This window comes from Capra hircus, chromosome 13 (genome assembly GCF_001704415.2).
Source record: "Capra hircus breed San Clemente chromosome 13, ASM170441v1, whole genome shotgun sequence".
Lineage (NCBI taxonomy): Eukaryota > Metazoa > Chordata > Mammalia > Artiodactyla > Bovidae > Capra > Capra hircus.
Window position 1 is genome coordinate 20070720 of NC_030820.1, and position 18896 is coordinate 20089615.

The 18896-nt window shown below is 37.6% G+C and overlaps 1 protein-coding gene across 1 annotated transcript in view; it reads left to right on the plus strand.

Annotated features, from left to right (window-relative positions):
• MALRD1 (MAM and LDL receptor class A domain containing 1) overlaps positions 1 to 18896 on the plus strand; it is a 597692-nt gene that overhangs the window by 87038 nt on the left and 491758 nt on the right. The window contains exon 14 of the mRNA XM_005687912.3: positions 847 to 967. Coding sequence (XP_005687969.3) covers positions 847 to 967 — 121 coding nt within the window. The remainder of the gene's footprint in view (positions 1 to 846; positions 968 to 18896) is intronic.

The following is an 18896-nucleotide window of genomic DNA, read 5'->3' on the forward strand; positions in this document are numbered from 1 at the left end:
TTTGCCTAAGTAGGTTTCCATATATGTATATATAATCTATATAAGTGTTTAAATATTCTGATATGTAAATGAATCATTGCCTTCAGCAGACACATTACAAATGAACTCATATCTCAATTAAATTGAGTTGTAAACCACGCAGTTGATTACCCCAAAGAGCTGATTTTAAATGCTTATAACTCTTAATGGCTCCAGTGGGAAGGTGGCCCTTCAGTTGTGATGAATGTTGCAACTTCTAATTGAAACAAGGTTACCTAGGATATTAAGGTTGCATAAGGTGCTGTCAGAGCAGTTATGACTTTATAAATTCCTAATTTGAATTTTCTGATCAAAACAATTTTCTAAAATTAGGTTGGAAGATTGGGACATATGCAAATAAGCTTCTCTACACAAAGAAATATGATTGTAATACATTTACTTTTGTTAAAAAATAATTAAGGAAGATAGTTTAGGGGGTACAAACAAGGTTTATTCAACACTTCAAGAAACAGTCTCTAATTTGAAGAAATGCAAAATGGGGTGGAAGGCAAGAAGCTTTATAGGGTAAAGAGTAAAAAATGAGGGAGAGATAAAACAGAGAATATTCAGTTGGTTGAGGCCTCATAGTCAACCTTGTTTGGGTTGAGAAGGAATAAGGAATAGAGTCAAGAGTTGGCTAGAAGTTTGGATACTGGCTGACTGAATTTACTGTTTCTGGTCAAGAGGAGCATTTAAAGGTATGAAAGTTACTTAAGTTTTGATTTGCTGTAATGGCACCCAGGGCAGGAATGGCTCCATCTTGGGCCTAGAAATTTTTTTTTAATGTTTATAGTATATTTCTAATAATTTATCTCTCTGTAATTTTAGTTAATTTTGGAAGCTACCGTTTTATCATCAAATGCTACTGTTGCTTTAGATGACATCAATGTATCCCAGGAATGTGAAATTTCATATAAGACACTTTCAGATACTAGTGTGCAAAGCAAAGGTAAGTTTTTTCTTTTTTTTCCTTATGGTTTTTGGAATTTTGAACATTGAAATGGTTTTCTTTGATATCAAAATATAAAAATATATGTATACATTTTAAGTTTTAGATATGGACCATTTAAAAAATCTTTTTTGAATTTGTTGCAATATTTTTCCATTTTGGTTCTTGGCCACAAGGCATGTGTGATCTTAGCTTCCTGACCAGGGATGAAACCCTCACCCCCTGCATGGGAAGGCAAAGTCTTAACCACTAGACCATCAGAAAAGTCCTTCAAAATATAAAATATATTAGAATCCTTCATTAATATAGTTCATTAATACCAGGATGTGGATTATGTCACATGTCCATGAAAACTAAAACATTTCTTTTTTTTTTTTGAAGGTAAAAATATGATCTATCACAGTCTAGGCCCAAGGCTATCCAAATTAACACTGTACACTTGTGGCTAAAATTGTCACATACAGATTATTTAATTATAATAGTTATGAAAGAATTTTAAATATTTTGCATGTTTTAAAATACCTCTCTAAAAATCAATTGTAATTTAATATTGTTTGATACTTCAAGTGAATATGTAATTAAATTCATGTTTCAGAATCACTCGGGAGTTCAAAAAAAGTATTGTTTGGAAAAGTGACTTAAGTCCAAAGAAGAATTTCAAACTTGACCCTAAAATTATGTGTTTAAATTCAAAACAACCTTTTTAAGAAACAGATGGAGTTTGACTAATTCTTTGACTACATATTTTGTAGAGAATTTCAATTGAGAGAAGGATGTACTGTCATAAAAATGGATTCCAAATAATAGAATAGGCATTTTTGAAAACCTCTCCGTAATATACGGGCTTCCCTCGTGCCTCAGTGGTGAAGAATTCACCTGCCAATGCAGGAGACTCAGGTTTGATCCCTGGGTGGGGAAGATCCCCTAGAGAAGGAAATGGCAATCCACTCCAGTATTCCTGTCTGGGAAATCCCATGGACAGAGGAGCCTGGGGGTCTATAGTCCATGGGGTCTTAGTGAGAGCACGTTGAAATGGGTATATATTGTGCCTGCAGTTACTTTGTTATTTTAACACTGGTTGATGTTTCTCTCTGACCACCCCTTTCCTCAGGTCTCACTTAAGAAACAAAAATAAAAATTAAAAATGTTTCTGAAAATTGTCACACTTCATTTAACTAATCTCTTTACATGAAAAATAATTGCATGTGGACATCAGGCATGTCATACATTCTGAAGTTATGTTTTCTTATTTGACATATTTAGTGAGAGAAGTTGCATTCTTAACAGGAGCTAAATGCATTAATCAAGGATGATATAGGAGAAACAATTTTAAATTGAGATCTCAGTTAAAGAACTTTTCATTAAAGATCCTTTATTAAAGGCATCTTTCATTGGTGAGGCTGTATATTCTATGTCCTAACTGTATTGTGTTAACATGCTTTTACGTTATTCAGAATATGTGTCCTGAATTTACAATAAACCATTCTAAGCTCTGTATAGTGTGTGTGTGAGGCAGGGGGCGGGGGGGTGGGGAGTGGGGGTTGATAGACATTACAGAATGCAAAGCAGCAGATTTAATGATTAGTGAGTTTTGGAGGGTTAACTGGAATTACCTTATTTCTGTTAATTAATTAAACATTTTCCTTCTCCTAATTAAATGCTGCATCACCAGAACTGGAATAGTAGGAAGGTATTAGAGTTGACATTGAGGGCGGTGTATTTGGAAGCAGAAGTAGTTAAAAGTTTTAAATTATCAGTAAACTTAACCTTAGTAGAAGTCTCTGAGAATACTTGATCTCACTTACAGAGAATTGTCTTCATAAATTAACTCAAAACTGATTTATGTGCGCTTCAATTGGCACACCAGCTCAGTTGGTTAGAGCATAATTCTCATTAGGCCAAACTTACGTGAATGATTCCTGAAAGACCAATGATTTTACACAAAGGAAAAAAACTTTCTTACCATTTGTACAAATTTATCTAGCAGGCAATTATAAGATCTCCTTCATGGACTTAAGTGTTATTCTACCAAGCAGGAGTTTAGGGATGGGAGTAGAAGGGGACTTGTCAAGTCCTACTTATGGTGAATTATGTTATATTTATGGCCAGAGATTTATTGAGACCCTATGCTTGCCATCTTTAGCCCATTTAAAAACTAGTGTTCATGAAACAATTATACATTCCATCTATTTGTTGGAAGAGAAAAAGATGTTTTCTTCTCTCCATGTCTTAATTTGAAGCTGGACTTGTGCCACATGAGGACACAGGCTGGACTTCATCCAGCAGGGTATATGATTTCACATCTGACTGTCCAGATGGAGCAGAGGAAGCTAACTGTGGTAAGTGAGAGAGTCCAGACTCACTTGACTAAGATCTGTGGGTACACATTTACTCTCTGAATGTAAAGTGCATGCTACTTAATGTTTATTTTTTTGTTATTATTTTTAAAATATTTTTATCGAGGTGTGATTACATTATATTGGTTTCAGACATACAACACAGTGCTCTGGTATTTGAATATAAGGCAAAATAACCATGAAAATAAGTCTAGTTATATCACCATACATAGTTATAAAATTTTTTCTTGTAATGAGAACTTTTATTAAAAAAAATATTTATTTGGCTGTATTGGATCTTAGTTGTAGTATATGGGATCTCTGTTGCCCTTAACTTTAAAAATTTACTCGCTTAACAACTTTCAAATACACAATATAATATTATTGATTATTATTACCATACGATACATTATTCCATCCTCATGGCTTACTTATAAGTTTGTACCCTTTGACCCCCAATTCCCTGCCTCTGGCCATCACCAATCTGTTCCCTGAACTAGGACCTGGGGTTTTTGTTGTCCGTTCGTTTTCTAGATTCCAAATGAAATCATGTGGTATTTGTCTTTCTCTGTCAGACTTCTTTCACTTAGCCTAATGCCCTCAAGGTCTATCTGTGTTGTCACAAATGACAAGATCCTTTGTATTTTATGGCTGAATATTATTCCATTGTGTCTATGTACCACATTTTCTTCATTATTGTAGTAAAGCTGCAGTGAACAGGGGGCACATAAATGTTACTGAGTTAGTGTTTTTGTTTTCTTCAGATAAATTCATGGCACCGTCTGAGTGTCCTATGCTTTTAACTCAGTTCTGACACTGTCTACCCAGAGATGCCATTAAGTTCTACAGGTTAAGGCTCCATCCTACAAGACTGCCTCCCTTCTTCTGCTGTACATTGGATGATGATCTCAGTTCCAGGTTGTTATTAATTGGCTGGCGGTAAATCAGGTTTCTTGGACTCCCTCCTTGGATTTGATTAATTTGCTAGGGCAGCTCACAGAACTCAAAGAAACATTCTACTTACTAGATAACCCATTTATTATAAAAAGATCTAACTCAGCAACAGTCCGATGGAAGAGACACAGTGTCGGGGGAAAGGATGAGGAGCTTCTGTGTCCTCTCCAGGTGCTACTCTCTCAACACCTCCACGTGTTCACCAACGTAGAAACTCTCCAGACTCCATCCTTTTTGGTTATTACGAAGGCTTCATTACATAGATAGTAACATGATTGATTAAATCGTTGGCTACCAATTCAACCTCCAGTCTATCTCCTCTCCTCAGTGGTCAGGGGTAGGACTGGAAGTTCCAACTTCTAATCACATAGTTGGTTCCATTGGCAACCAGCCTCCATCCTTAGGTTCACTCCAAAATTTCCTAATTAACATGAGAATACACAACTTTGTTATTCTCCATACTTAGGAATCCCTAGTGGCTTAGCAGTAAAGAATCCAGCTGCAGTGCAGGAACCTGAGGAAATGCACGTTTGATCCTTGGGTTGGGAAGATCCCTTGGAGAAGGGAATGGCAACCGACTCCAGTATTCTTGCCTGGAGAATCCCATGGACAGAGGAGCTGGGTGAGCTACAGTCCATAGGGTTGCAAAGGGTTGGACAGGACTGAAGTGACTTAGCATGCATGGAACTTAGCACACTTAAGAAATTCCAAGGATTTTAGGAACTCTGAACCAGAAACAGGGATGAACCTTTTGGATGTAATCCCGCTTGTTTATTTTTGCTTTTGTTGACTCAGCTTCTGGTGTCAAATCGAAAAAGCATTACAAAGACTTTTGTCATGGAACTTTTTTGCCTGTGTTTTCTTCTAGAACTTTTGTGTTTCCAGTCTTATGTTGAAGTTTCTAATCTATTTTGAGGTAATTTTTGTGTATGGTGTAAAGAGAGTGGCCCACTTTGGTTATGTGACTGTCCAGTGTTCCCAGCACCATTTATTGAAGAGACTATCTTTTCCCCATTGTTTATTTTAACCTTCTTTATTGAACATTAATTATCTATGGGTGGGTTTACTTTTGGGCTCTCTATTCTGTCCCATTGATCTATGTTTATTTTTATGTATGGCAATAACATAGTTTTAATCATGATCCTTTGTAATATAATTTGAAATCAGGGTGTGAGATGCCTCTGTCTTTGTTCTTCTTTCTCAAGATTGCTTTGGATATTTGGTGTCTCTTGTGATTCCATAAAAATTTTAGGATAGTTTGTTCTATTTTTGTGAAAAATACCCCTGAAACTTTGTTAGGGATTGCATTAAATCTGTAGATTACCTTGTGGGCGGGGGAGGGGGTGTAGCATGGACGTTATAACAATATTAATTCTTACAATTCATTGAGCATAGAAAATTGTTCCATTTATTTGTGTCATCATCCATTTCTTTCATCAATATTTTATAGATTTTAGTGTCCAGGTTTTTCATCCCCTTGGTTAAATTGATTCCTAAATACTTTGGGTTTTTTTTTTGGGGGGGGGGGTGCAATTTTGAGTGTCAGTCTTTTCTTAATTTATCTCTCATAGTTCATGATTGATATATAGAAAGGCAATAGATTTTTGTATATTGTTTCTGTATCCTGCAGCTTTAGTAATTCATTGATTGGTTTTAACAGATTTTGGGGGAATCTTTTATAATCATGTCATCTGCAAATAGTTTTATTTTTTATTTCTGATTTTGATACTCTTTATTTTATTTTTCTTGGTAGATATTGTGACTAGGTTTTCCAATACTGTTAAATAAAAATGATGAGTGTAGGCATCTTTGTCCTATACTTGATCTTAGAGGAAAAATGTTCAGGTTTCATCATAGATTATGTTGATTGTGGGCTTGTCATATATGGCTTTTACTATGTTGAACTACATTCTGTTAATACCCACTTTGCTGAGAGCTTTTATCATAAATGGATGTTGAATTTTGTCACGTGCTTTTTCTGCATCTATGGAGATGATCATATGATTTTTATCCTTCATTCTGTTCACATGATGTATCACATTCGCTTCATTTTGTTACATGGTGTATTACATGTGTAAATACTGAAGCATCACTGCATTCCTGAAATGAATCCTTCTTGATCCTAGTGTTTGATCCTTTTAAGGTGCTCTTGAATTTGGTTTGCTAATATTTTTATTGAGGTGTTTGATGAAGATCTTTGTTCATCAGGAATATTGCCCTCCCCCCCCCTTTTTTTTTTAACCTGTGGCATCCTTTTCTGATTTTGGCGTTTAGGTAATGTTGGCCTGAAGGTGTATTTGGCAGTGTTCTTCCATTTGGAGGAATTTGTTGGGATGCTGTGGGCCAGATTTTGTTAACAGCTTAGTAGTCAAGGAAGAAATTATCCACCAAGATGCCTGCAAAACTCACTGAAGGGTGACTTAACTGCATTGTGTTATAAGGCTGGTTGTCATGGTTTAAGAACAAAAACAAGAAAAAAGTACCCTGGAACCAAAAAGGGAAGCTCCTTGTTCTGCCATGCTTTGTGGCATTCTTTGCTCTTCACTAAGAAAGCCAACCATTGTATGAGCTATAGAAAAGAGAAATGTTTGCACAGTCCAGCTCCGTTATCTCAAAGCAGAGCAAAGAGGGTAGATTTGGAGCTGGGACACAATGTGATTATAATTGGGACACATTCCTAATGTTGTGTAGTTTCTAATTGGTGGAAGGCCATCTTACATGTGGGTGATCTGTTCCCAGAACACATTCTTAACCACACATTTTGCAACCTTTCTGTCCGTCCAAATTCATCATTAAATTGAAAATGATAGTTTCCAGAAATGAAAAGTGGCTTCCTTGATCAGTTTGAGAAATAGGAAATTTGAATCCAGTGAAAGAATTTACTTTTGGAGGAGAAATCATGCTCTCAGGACCCTAGGATATCAAATGGTATCTTAGGAATTCTGTCTGGAAGTTTTAAAACATTAATGTCCTTAAAAAAAGAGAGAAACCTTAATCTTTCCCCTTTAGAAATTATTTTGTTTATGACATTACATTTCATAAATCAGAAATGTACTAAAGTTCTTTCCATTCCAATTGTGTGTTTCAGGAATTTAAAAGATTTATAGACACAGAAAGAGGACTGGGATCTTTATGTGGCACTGGATCCATGATTATAGTGAATTGAGTTAAAACAAATTAGCAAACAAACTCCATATCTCTAAAATCTTTGTCCTTATGTCTGCCCACGCACCCCCCCACCCCTGCAAGGCTGATTTTATCCTGATGAATCTGTTTTGTCATACAAATGCTAACCCTTCAACCCAAAGTTATGAATTAATAAATTAAAGATTCCAGCAGTGAGTTGAGATGAAGTAAAGGCCCAGTAAGAATTTGGAGTACAAGCAGGCATCTTTTGTCTTCTTTGCAGCAAAAAAGAGAAGTAAGCACAGTGATTTTAGGCCGACAATCTAGCAGTGAACAAACTTGTTAGTTTTCCCATAGAAAGCTTCGGTTCAGTTCAGTCGCTCAGTCATGTCCAACTCTTTGTGACCCTATGAATTGCAGCACGCCAGCCCTCCCTGTCCATCACCAACTCCTGGAGTTCACTCAAAATCATGTCCATCGAGTCTGTGATACCATCCAGCCATCTCATCTTCTGTTGTCCCATTCTCCTCCTACCCCCAATCCCTCCCAGCATCAGTCTTTTCCAATGAGTCAACTCTTCTCATGAGGTGGCCAAAGTATTGGAGTTTCAGCTTTAGCATCAGTCCTTCCAAAGAACAGCCAGGACTGATCTCCTTTAGAATGGACTGGTTGAATCTCCTTGCAGTCCAAGGGACTCTCAAGAGTCTTCTCCAACACCACAGTTCAAAAACATCAATTCTTCGGCACTCAGCTTTCTTCACAGTCCAACTCTCATATCCATACATGACCACTGGAAAAACCATAGCCTTGACTAGATGGACCTTTGTTGGCAAAGTAATGTATCTGCTTTTGAATATGTTATCTAGGTTCGTCATAACTTTCCTTCCAAGAAGTAAGCGTCTTTTAATTTCGTGGCTGCAATCACCATCTGAAGTGATTTTGCAGCCCAAAAAGATAAAGTCTGCCACTGTTTCCCCATCTATTTCCCATGAAGTGATGGGGCCAGATGCCATGATCTTCGTTTTCTGAATGTTGAGCTTTAAGCCAACTTTTTCACTCTCCTCTTTCACTTTCATCAAGAGGCTTTTTAGTTCCTCTTTACTTTCTGCCATAAGGGTGTTGTCATCTGCATATCTGAGGTGATTGATATTTCTCCCAGCAATCTTGATTCCAGCTTGTGTTTCTTCTGGTCCAGGGTTTCTCATGATATACTCTGCATAAAAGTTAAATAAGCAGGGTGACAGTATACAGCCTTGACGTACTCCTTTTCCTATTTGGAACAGTCTGTTGTTCCATGTCCAGTTCTAACTGTTGCCTCCTGACCTGCATATAGGTTTCTCAAGAGGCAAGTCAGGTGGTCTGGTATTCCCATCTCTTTCAGAATTGTCCACAGTTTATTGTGATCCACACAAAGGCTTTGGCATAGTCAATAAAGCAGAAATAGATGTTTTTCTGGAACTCTCTTGCTTTTTCCATGATCCAGCAGATGTTGGCAATTTGATCTCTGGTTCTTCTGCCTTTTCTAAAACCAGCTTGAACGTCAGGGAGTTCACGGTTCACGTATTGCTGAAGCCTGGCTTGGAGAATTTTGAGCATTACTTTACTAGCATGTGAGATGAGTGCAATTGTGTGGTAGTTTCAGCATTCTTTGGTGTTGCCTTTCTTTGGAATTGGAATGAAAACTGACCTTTTCCAGTCCTGTGGCCACTGCTGAGTTTTCCAAATTTGCTGGCATATTGAGTGCAGCACTTTCACAGCATCATCTTCCAGGATTTGAAATAGCTCAAGTGGAATTCCATCACCTCCACTAGCTTTGTTCATAGTGATGCTTTCTAAGGCCCACTTGATTTCACATGCCAAGGTGTCTGGCTCTAGGTGTAATCACAATATTGTGATTATCTTGGTCATGAAGATATTTTTTGTACCCAGGGCTCTGTGTTCTTGCTACCTCTTCTTAATAACTTCTGGTTCTGTTAGGTCCATACCATTTCTGTCCTTATCCATTCCATCTTTGCATGAAATGTTCCCTTGGTATCTCTAATTTTCTTGAAGAGATCTCTAGTCTTTCCCATTCTGTTGTTTTCCTCTGTGTCTTCGCATTGATCGCTGAGAAAGGCTTTCTTATCTCTCCTTGCTATTCTTTGGAACTCTGTATTCAGATGCTTATATCTTTTCTTTTCTCCTTTGCTTTTCACTTCTCTTCTTTTCACAGCTATTTGTAAGGCCTTCCCACACAGCCATTTTGCTTTTTTGCATTTTTTTTTCCATAGGGATGGTCTTGATCCCTGTCTTCTGTACAATGTCACGGACCTCTGTTCATAGTTCGTCAGGCACTCTATCTGTCAGATCTCATCCCTTAAATCTATTTCTCAATTCCACTGTATAATCATAGAAAGCTTACTGCTACTACTGCTGCTAAGTTGCTTCAGTCATGTCCGACTCTGCGACCCCATAGATGGCAGCCCACCAGGCTCCCCCGTCCCTGGGATTCTCCAGGCAAGAACACTGGAGTGGGTTGCCATTTCCTTCTCCAATGCATGAAAGTGAAAAGTGAAAGGGAAGTCGCTCAGTCGTGTCCGACTTCGTGAGCCCATGGACTGCGGCCTACCAGGCTCCTCCATCCATGGGATTTTCCATGCAAGAGTACTGGAGTGGGGTGCTGTTGCCTTCTCCGATAGAAAGCTTAATTGCTTTAAGAAAAAAGGTTATACGTAAGGAGGAAGAGATGATACCACACTCAGGATTTCTACACATAAAAATAAATTCTCTGTAAAAGGAACATTATTCCTCTAGGGTTTCAAATATTAATATCTAAATGCAATTTATTCAAATGTTCACAACTATCTCGGACCTAATTTGAGTTGTCTTTCTTTATAATGAGAATGATTATGACTTACCTCAAAAGAGTTGTTAAACTTACTATGATTTAGGTATTCTGTGTCTCTAAAATGTCTTTGAATTTTTTAGGAAAAAATTAGCAAATGTAATTTTTAACTAGTTTTGGTAAAAGACATAGTTTATCAGATAGATGAAAAAACCTGTATTTTTTTAAACAACTCTTTGTGTTTTAAAGGTATTATAATAAACCCAAACATCATTTTCTCAGCACTTGTATTTCTGTCTAAAAACTGGTTAGTAGAAAATGCATATGCTTTCTTTCTGAAAATAGATCTACACAATTTCTCATTTTCTACTTTTTTCTCTGTTCTCAGGGAAAAAAACATGTACATCAGTACTTGGTTTGAATTCAATAAAGTCTAAGCCAAGGCAGGTTGAGCAGAAAAGGAAAGAGAGATTTATTATTTTTCTGATTTGACTTTTCAAACTGAAATACTGGCTGTTTATTTTTCCCAAACTACTATGTCTGCTAAATATAAAAATGTATGTATTAAACACTGGCATTTCTACAGCTGATAGTAAGGTAGAGGCTACGTGATTTTATGTGTTGATGCTTTGGAGGCCATCTCCATGTATTTTTACTAATGTTGTATCTTCCAATGGGCCTCCCTGATGGTTCAGATGGTAAAGAATCCACCTGAATGCACCAGACCCAGGTTTGATCCCTGGGTTGGGAAGGTGCCCAAGAGAAGGGAATGGCTACCCACTCCAGTATTCTTGCCTGGAGAACTCCATGGAGAGAGAAGCCTGATGGGCTACAGTCCATGAGGTCTCAAAAAGTCGGACATGACTGAGTGACTAACATTTTGATTCACCTCTCTTTACCTTCCAGTAGTAATTTTTGTATTCGCAGTGAGACAAATTTCTTTTATGATACAATAGCATTATGAGAAAGCTTGAATTTTCCATATCTATGTTTCTTTTGCTCTCTATTTGTTGAGAATGTGTGTATGTTTGTGTCTGTGTGTGCATGTGTATGAGAGAGATCTAATGAAGGCTCTGTTTTTACTGCTTACATTCTAAAATAAAATGTTTTTTGAGAAGGCATTTTTTTGGTGAGATTGAACATATGTAAACTCAATTATAGAATTAAAGCCTTCCTAAAATGTACCTTTCTGTATAACCATCACTTGCTTTTTATTTTAATGAAAGATGGGGAAATAAGCTATTTCCTATTTTCTATCTAATGCTCTTTTCTATAGGCCTGACTTCCAGGGAAAAAAGGGGTCTCCAAATAAGACTAAATTTTCTAATTATTTACCCTCTTGCTTAAATGTATATCAATCTACACGTTTTTGTAGAAAGAAGGTGATCTTGCTATTTTTTTTCTTACCGAACGGGGTTCTCTTTCTCTTCATATTGTCCTCCATGATTTAGACACTGTTTTCCAGTCCAAGAAAAAAAAATACCTCCCTAGACAGAGGTACCTGTAAAAGATTAGAATGGGAAATTGTTTCTTGTGAAGGCTCATCAATTTTGGGACATAAAACTAAGAAGTTGAGAAAAAAAATCCATTCATTCTCATTTGTGGAGCCATTGATCACAGAGGAAAAAAAAAGAAAACTATTTCTGTAGACAAGTAAAATCTGGTAAATAACCCATGATGATTTGATCAGTCTTTGCTGTGGATAATTATGTTGTTAGACTAGAGAAATTCAGGACAGTAGGGATAAAATAATACAATAGGTAATGCAGTAGACAGTGAATTTTCTCAGTTGAAAATTCTATTGAGAATACGAATCTATGTATTTAATAGGAAAGTCTTTTTCTATGATTATTTAAGATTAAATTTCAATAAATTACATTATTAAGAGTATCTATGGAAAGATTTTGTGTGCATCGTGTTGAGCTCAGTTCAGTTTAGTTGCTCAGTCATATCTGACTTTTGCAACCCCATGGACTGCAGCACAGCAGGTTTCCCTGTCCATTACCAACTCCTGGAGCTTACTCAAACTCACATCCATTGAGTTGGTGATGCCATCCAACCATCTCATACTCTGTCATCCCCTTCTCCTCCAGTCTTCAATCTCTCCCAGCATCAGGGTCTTTTCCAGTCAGTCAGTTCTTCGCATCAGGTGGCCAAAGTATTGGAGCTTCAGCATCAGCCCTTCCAATGAATGTTCAGGACTGATTTCCTTTAGGATTGCCGGGTCGGATCTCCTTGCTGTTCAAGGCACTCTCAAGAGTCTTCTCTACCACCACAGTTCAAAAGCATCAGTTCTTCAGTCCTCAGCTTTCTTCATGGTCCAACTCTCACATCCACACATGACTACTGGAAAAAACGTACCTTTGACTATATGGACCTTTGTCAGCAAAGTAATGTCTCTGCTTTTTAATATGCTGTCTAGGTTTGTCACAGCTTTTCCTCTAAGGAGTAAGTGTCTTTTAATTTCATGGCTGCAGTCACCATCTGCAGTGATTTTAGGACTCAAGAAAATAAAGTCTGTCACTGTTTCCATTGTTTCCCCATCTATTTGCCATGAAGTGATGGGACGAGATGTCATGATCCTAGTTTATTGAAGGTTGAGTTTTAAGCTAGCTTTTTCACTCTCTTCTTTCACTTTCATCAAGAAGCACTTGGATTTTATTTTTCAGCATGATCATTGTTCTTCTTCACTCTGAAAATTATAAGCTAGAGATTTAAGTGGCATTATTTTTGCTTCTATACCCCAATTACTTCAGTCCTTCTCTTTAGTTTCACACCTGCTACAGTTGTCCATTTAGTTTCTATTTTCAGGTTAGTGATGGTTGTGATGAGAAATATAAGGGGATTTAATCACCTTCCCCTGTTGAACACTAGATTTGCTTAGCAGTCCCTGTCTCCTTGCCTTGAAGAACTTTACCACTGTAGATAGTGATGTTATCATTTTCTTCCAGGGTTGATAGAAACCCCTTTCTTTGGGGTGTAGACTTAAACATAGGTTTAAATATGGTATGATAATAATATAAATTCTGTTACACACTTCTCATGCACTTATTTTGTTCCTGACATTGTTTAAAATGAATTTATAAGTATTAATTTATAGCTAAGAAAAATAAGGCACACACAATGAATGTCACCACTCTTCCTATGGTCTTGGTCATGTAGTTAGTTCAGTAGAGATAGAGGTGGGAGTGAAAAATGGATCTTGGGATTGATTTTCATTCACTCACTGAGTGTTCAGGGTGCTTAAATTTGTAAAGTTCTCAAACAGTGTAAACCTTTTCACCCCCCTGGGCATTTATAAGAAAGGCATTAAAATAGGTTGGTATTTCCAGTGGCTGTATTTTAAGATTATTTGAACATTTCCAACACTTTGTTAGGTTTGTATAGTAGACACAGAAAGGGGTTTTTACTTTAAGGAAAAGCAATCTAGTAAGAAAATCTAGACATGTGTGCATAAAAGAAGTCATGATAATCTATTGCCAGTAACCTGATTAATAATAATAATAAACAGTGGTTGTACTTAATATCTGCTAAAAGAAATGTGTATAGAGTATGTAGAGATGTTAATATATTTGCTCTGCTGTGAGTAGCACACAGAATTCAACAACACATTAAAATGGTCACAATACCATGATCATGTTGGGTTTATCACAGGCATGCAAGCATTCTTAAATATATGCAAATCAACCAATGTGATACACCATATTAACAAATTGAAAGATAAAAACCATATGGTAATAGGTGAAGAAAAAGCTTTCAACAGAATTCAACACCCATTTATGATTAAAAGCTCTTCAAAAAATGGGCATCAAAGGAACCTACCTCAACATAATAAAGGCCATATATGATAAACCCACAGCAAATGTTATTCTCAATGATGAAAAACTGAAAGCATTCCCTGTAAGATCAGGAAAAAGACAAGGGTGCCCACTCTCATTACTATTATTCAACAAAGTTTTAGAAGTCCTAGCTGTGGCAATCAGAGAAGAGAAAGAAATAAAAGGAATCCAGATTGGAAAAGAAGTAAAACTCTCACTGTTTGCAGATGACATGATACTATATATACAAAACCCTAAAGATATCTTCAGAAAATTACTAGAGCTAATCATTGAATTTACAAAGTGGCAGGATACAGAATGAGTACACAGAAATCACTTGTATTCCTATACCCAACAATGAAATATCAGAAAGAGAAATCAAGGAATTGTTGCAGGAAGGGGGACCCCTTCCAGGGCCTGAAACTGGGCTCTTGTCTTACATTTGGAAATGAATTGTCCAAGAAGACACATGTGCTGACAAAGCAAGAGATTTTATTGGGGAAGGGCACCCAGGTGAAGAGCAATAGGGTGAGGGAACCCAGGAGAACTGCTCTGCCACATGGCTCGCAGTCTCAGGTTTTATGGTGATGGGATTAGTTTCTGGGTTGTCTTTGGCCAGTCATTCTAATTCAGAGTCTTTCCTGGCGGCGCACGCATTGTCCAGCCAAGATGGATGCTAGCGAGAGGGATTCTGGGAAGTGGACGGACACGTGATGTCTCCTTTTGACCTTTCCTGAACTCTTCCGGTTGGTTGTGGCTTATTAGTTCCGTGTTCCTCACCAGGATCTACTGTCATAAAACAACTCACATGAATGGTTACTAAAGGGCCTGGCCAGGGTGGGTGGTTTCAGTCAGTGTGCTCCCCCTAACACAATCAATCCCATTTACCATTGTAACAATAAAATACCAAGGAATAAACCTACCTAAGGATAGAAAAGAGCTGTATACAGAGAACTATAAGACACTGATGAAAGAAATCAAAGATGAGATAAACAGATGGAGAGATATTCCATGTTCCTGGGTTAGGAAGAATCAATATTGTGCAAATAACTATACTACCAAATGTAATCCATAGATTCAATGCAATCCTTACCAAATTACCAATGGAATGTTTCACAGAACTAGAACAAAAAAATCTCACAATATGGAAACACAAAAGACCCCCAAGCAGCCAAAGAAATCTTGAGAAAGAAGAATGGAGCTGGAGGAATCAATTTTTCTGACTTCATAATATACTACAAGGCTATAGTCATCAAGAGAGGATGGTACTGACATTAAAACAGAAACAAAGACCAATGGAACAAGATAGAAAGCCCAGAGATAAACCCATGCATCTATGGATATCCTATTTTTGACAAAGGAGGTAAGAATATACAATGAAGCAAAGATAATCTCTTCAGTAAGTGCTGCTGGGAAAACTGGACAGCTACAGGTAAAAGAATGAAATTAGAACACTTTGTAACCCACAGACAATGATAAACTCAAAATGGATTAAAGACCTAAATATAAGACCAGAAACTATAAACCTCAGAGGGAAACATGGGCAGAACACTCTATGATGTGAATCACAGCAAGATCCTCTATGACCCATCTCCTACAGTAATGGAAATAAAAGCAAAAATAAACAAGTGGGACCTAATAAAAGCGTTTACACAGCAAAGGAAACTATAGGTAAGGTGAAAAGACAACCCTTAGAATGGGAAAAAATAATAACAAATGAAACGACTGACAAAGGATTAACTTCAAGAGTATACAAGGAGCTCATACAAATTGGTACCAGAAAAACAGCCCAATAAAAAAGTGGGCAAGAGACCTAAACAGACATTTATCCAAAGAAGACATACAGATGGCTAATAAACACTTGAAAAGATAATATCACTCATTAGAGAAGGGCAAATCAAAACTACAATGAGATATCACCTCTTACCAGTCCAAATGACCATCAAAAAATCTACAAGCAATAAATGCGGGAGAGGGTATGGAGAAAAGGGAACCCTCTTGCACTGTTGGTGGGAATGCAAATTGATATAGCCACTATGGAGAAGAGTATGGAGATTCTGACCAGAATCTAGAATGGAATCTAGAAAGATGGTTCAGTTCAGTTCAGTTCAGTCCCTCGGTCGTGTCCGACTCTTTGCGACCCCATGAATCGTAGCACGCCAGGCCTCCCTGTTCATCACCATCTCCCGGAGTTCACTCAGACTCACGTCCATCGAGTCCGTGATGCCATCCAGCCATCACATCCTCGGTCGTCCCCTTCTCCTCCTGCCCCCAATCCCTCCCAGCATCAGGTACTGATAAACCTATTTGCAGAGCAGCAATGGAGACACAAACATTGCTAACAGACTTATAGACACAGCTGGTGGCAGGGAGGAAGGAGAGGGTGGGAGGTATGCAGAGAGTAATGCGGAAACATACATCACCATATGTAAAATAGATAGCCAATGGGAATTTGCTGTATGACTCAGGGAACTCAAACCGGGCTCAGTAACAACCTAGAGGGATAGATGGGGAGGGAGGTGGGAGAGATGTTCAAGTGGGCGGGCACATGGGTAAATCTATGGCTTATTCATGTTGATGTTTGTGATTCATATTGTGTTGGTAGAAACCAACACAATACTGTAAAGCAATTATCCTTCAATTAAAAAAAATTTAAAAAATAGATGAAAATATACATAAAAATGTAACTAATAGAAAAAGCTGGTTTTGCTTCATCGACAATAAGGGTGGACTAGGATAGGAATGCGGAGAAGGCAATGGCACACCACTCCAGTACTGTTGCCTGGAAAATCCCATGGATGGAGGAGCCTGGTAGGCTGCAGTCCATGGGGTCTAAGACTCGGACACGACTGAGCGACTTCCCTTTCACTTTTCACTTTCATGCATTGGAGAAGGCAATGGCAACCCACTCCAGTGTTCTTGCCTGGAGCATCCCAGGGACAGGGGAGCCTGGTGGGCTGCCGTCTATGGGGTCGCACAGAGTCGGACACGACTGAGGCGACTTAGCAGCAGCAGCAGCAGGATAGGCATGAATCAGATTCTAAAATGAGAAGCTTGTGGGGAAAGTTAAATGAAAAGTTTGAGAATAAACATTTCTTGACTTCAGTTGAAAATTCCATACAGCACAGGTGAAGCTGGCTGGAAGCACAGTTTGCATGGTGTAATCAAATTGTTGATAAAATTAGAGTGAGGCATATTAGCCGGGAAAGTTTTTACCTGGGACATTAGTGTTGTAATATTGCGCTAGAGGAGTGGATACTTTGGGAGGGTGCCTGAAAAGGGTGGATAATAGTAGGAAGCAAGTGTCGTTTAACACTTGCTGTCCTTGGGGTTAGTTTATGCATTCAATAAATATTTATCAAGCACTGTACTTGATTCAACAGCTGTTTACAGGATGAACAAGACACAGGTAGTTCCTACCTTCTTAGGGGTTACAGCCTAGTGGGGAGACTATATTATACTAATACAGCCATAATTCTAATTCTGATGAGAAGTATGTAACAGTTAGAGTGAAAGGTATAGATTGACTCTTTGATTGGTCCTAGTCTTAAGATACCAGAATTTTTCCTTAGTGCATTAGCCTTTTTTAAAAATTAAAAAATTTTAGAGCAATTTTAAATTCACAGCATGACTGAGAAGGTACAGAAAGTCTCTATAGAACCCCTACCCCCAATACATGCATAACCCTTACCATTATCAGCATCATCCACCAGGATGGGATATTTCTTACAGTTGATGAACCTACACTGACATATTGTAATCGTTCGAAGTCCACAGTACACCTCATGGTTCACTCTTGGTGTTGTGCATTCTGTAGGTTTGACAAATATATAAATACATATATCCATCATTACAGTATCATGCAAAATATTTCCACTGCCCTAAAAATTCCCCTGTTCTCTGCTGCTCCATCCCTCACCTGCTCCCAACCATGGGCGAACACTGATCTGTTCATTGTGTGCGCAGTGTTTATTGCCTTTGCTGTAAGGTTAGGTAGTTGGGATCATATGCTTTATAGCCATTTCAGATTGGCTTGTTTTATTTAGTAATATGCATTTAAGGTTTTTTCGTGGCTTTCAAGTGCACTACTTTTTCTGTGCTGATTAATATTCCATTGTTCAATATTCCATATGAAGAAAACAGCTATAAACATCTATGTGCAGGATTTTGTGTGGACATACATTTTTGTTTCCTTTTGGGGTAAATACCAAGGAACATGATCCCTGGATTACATGTAAGATTGTGTGTAATTTTCTAAGAAACTGACAAACTGTGTTCCAAAGTGGCTGTACCAGTTCACATACTCACCAGCAATGAATGCAAGTTCCTGTTTCTCCACAGTCTCACCAGCATTTGTTGTCATCAGTGGTCCAGATTTTGATCATTTTAATAGGTGTATGGTGGTATCTCAATGTTGTTTCAATTTGTATTTCCTTGATGATGTACAAACGTGGAGTATCTTTTCATATGCTTATTTGCCAGCTGTGTATCTTCTTTGGTGGTGTGTCAAGTCTTTGGATTATTTTTTAATCAGGTAGTTTATTTTCTTATTGTTGGGTGTTAAGACTTTTTAAATTTTGGACGAGTCCTTTATCAGCAGTGTCTTTCGTAAGTATTTTCTCCCTGTTTGTGGTTTGTCTTCTCATTCTTTTCATGACATTGTCTTTCTAAATTTTAATTGAAGTATAGTTGACTTACAGTATTAGTTATAGGTATACAACATATAATTCTATATTTTATAGATGATGCACCATACAAAGTTATAATATTACTGACTTTATATTCCCTGTGCTGAATATTGCATACCTGTGGCTTATAAATCAAACACAGACAAATATTGTATGTTGACATTGTCTTTTGCAGAGTAGAAA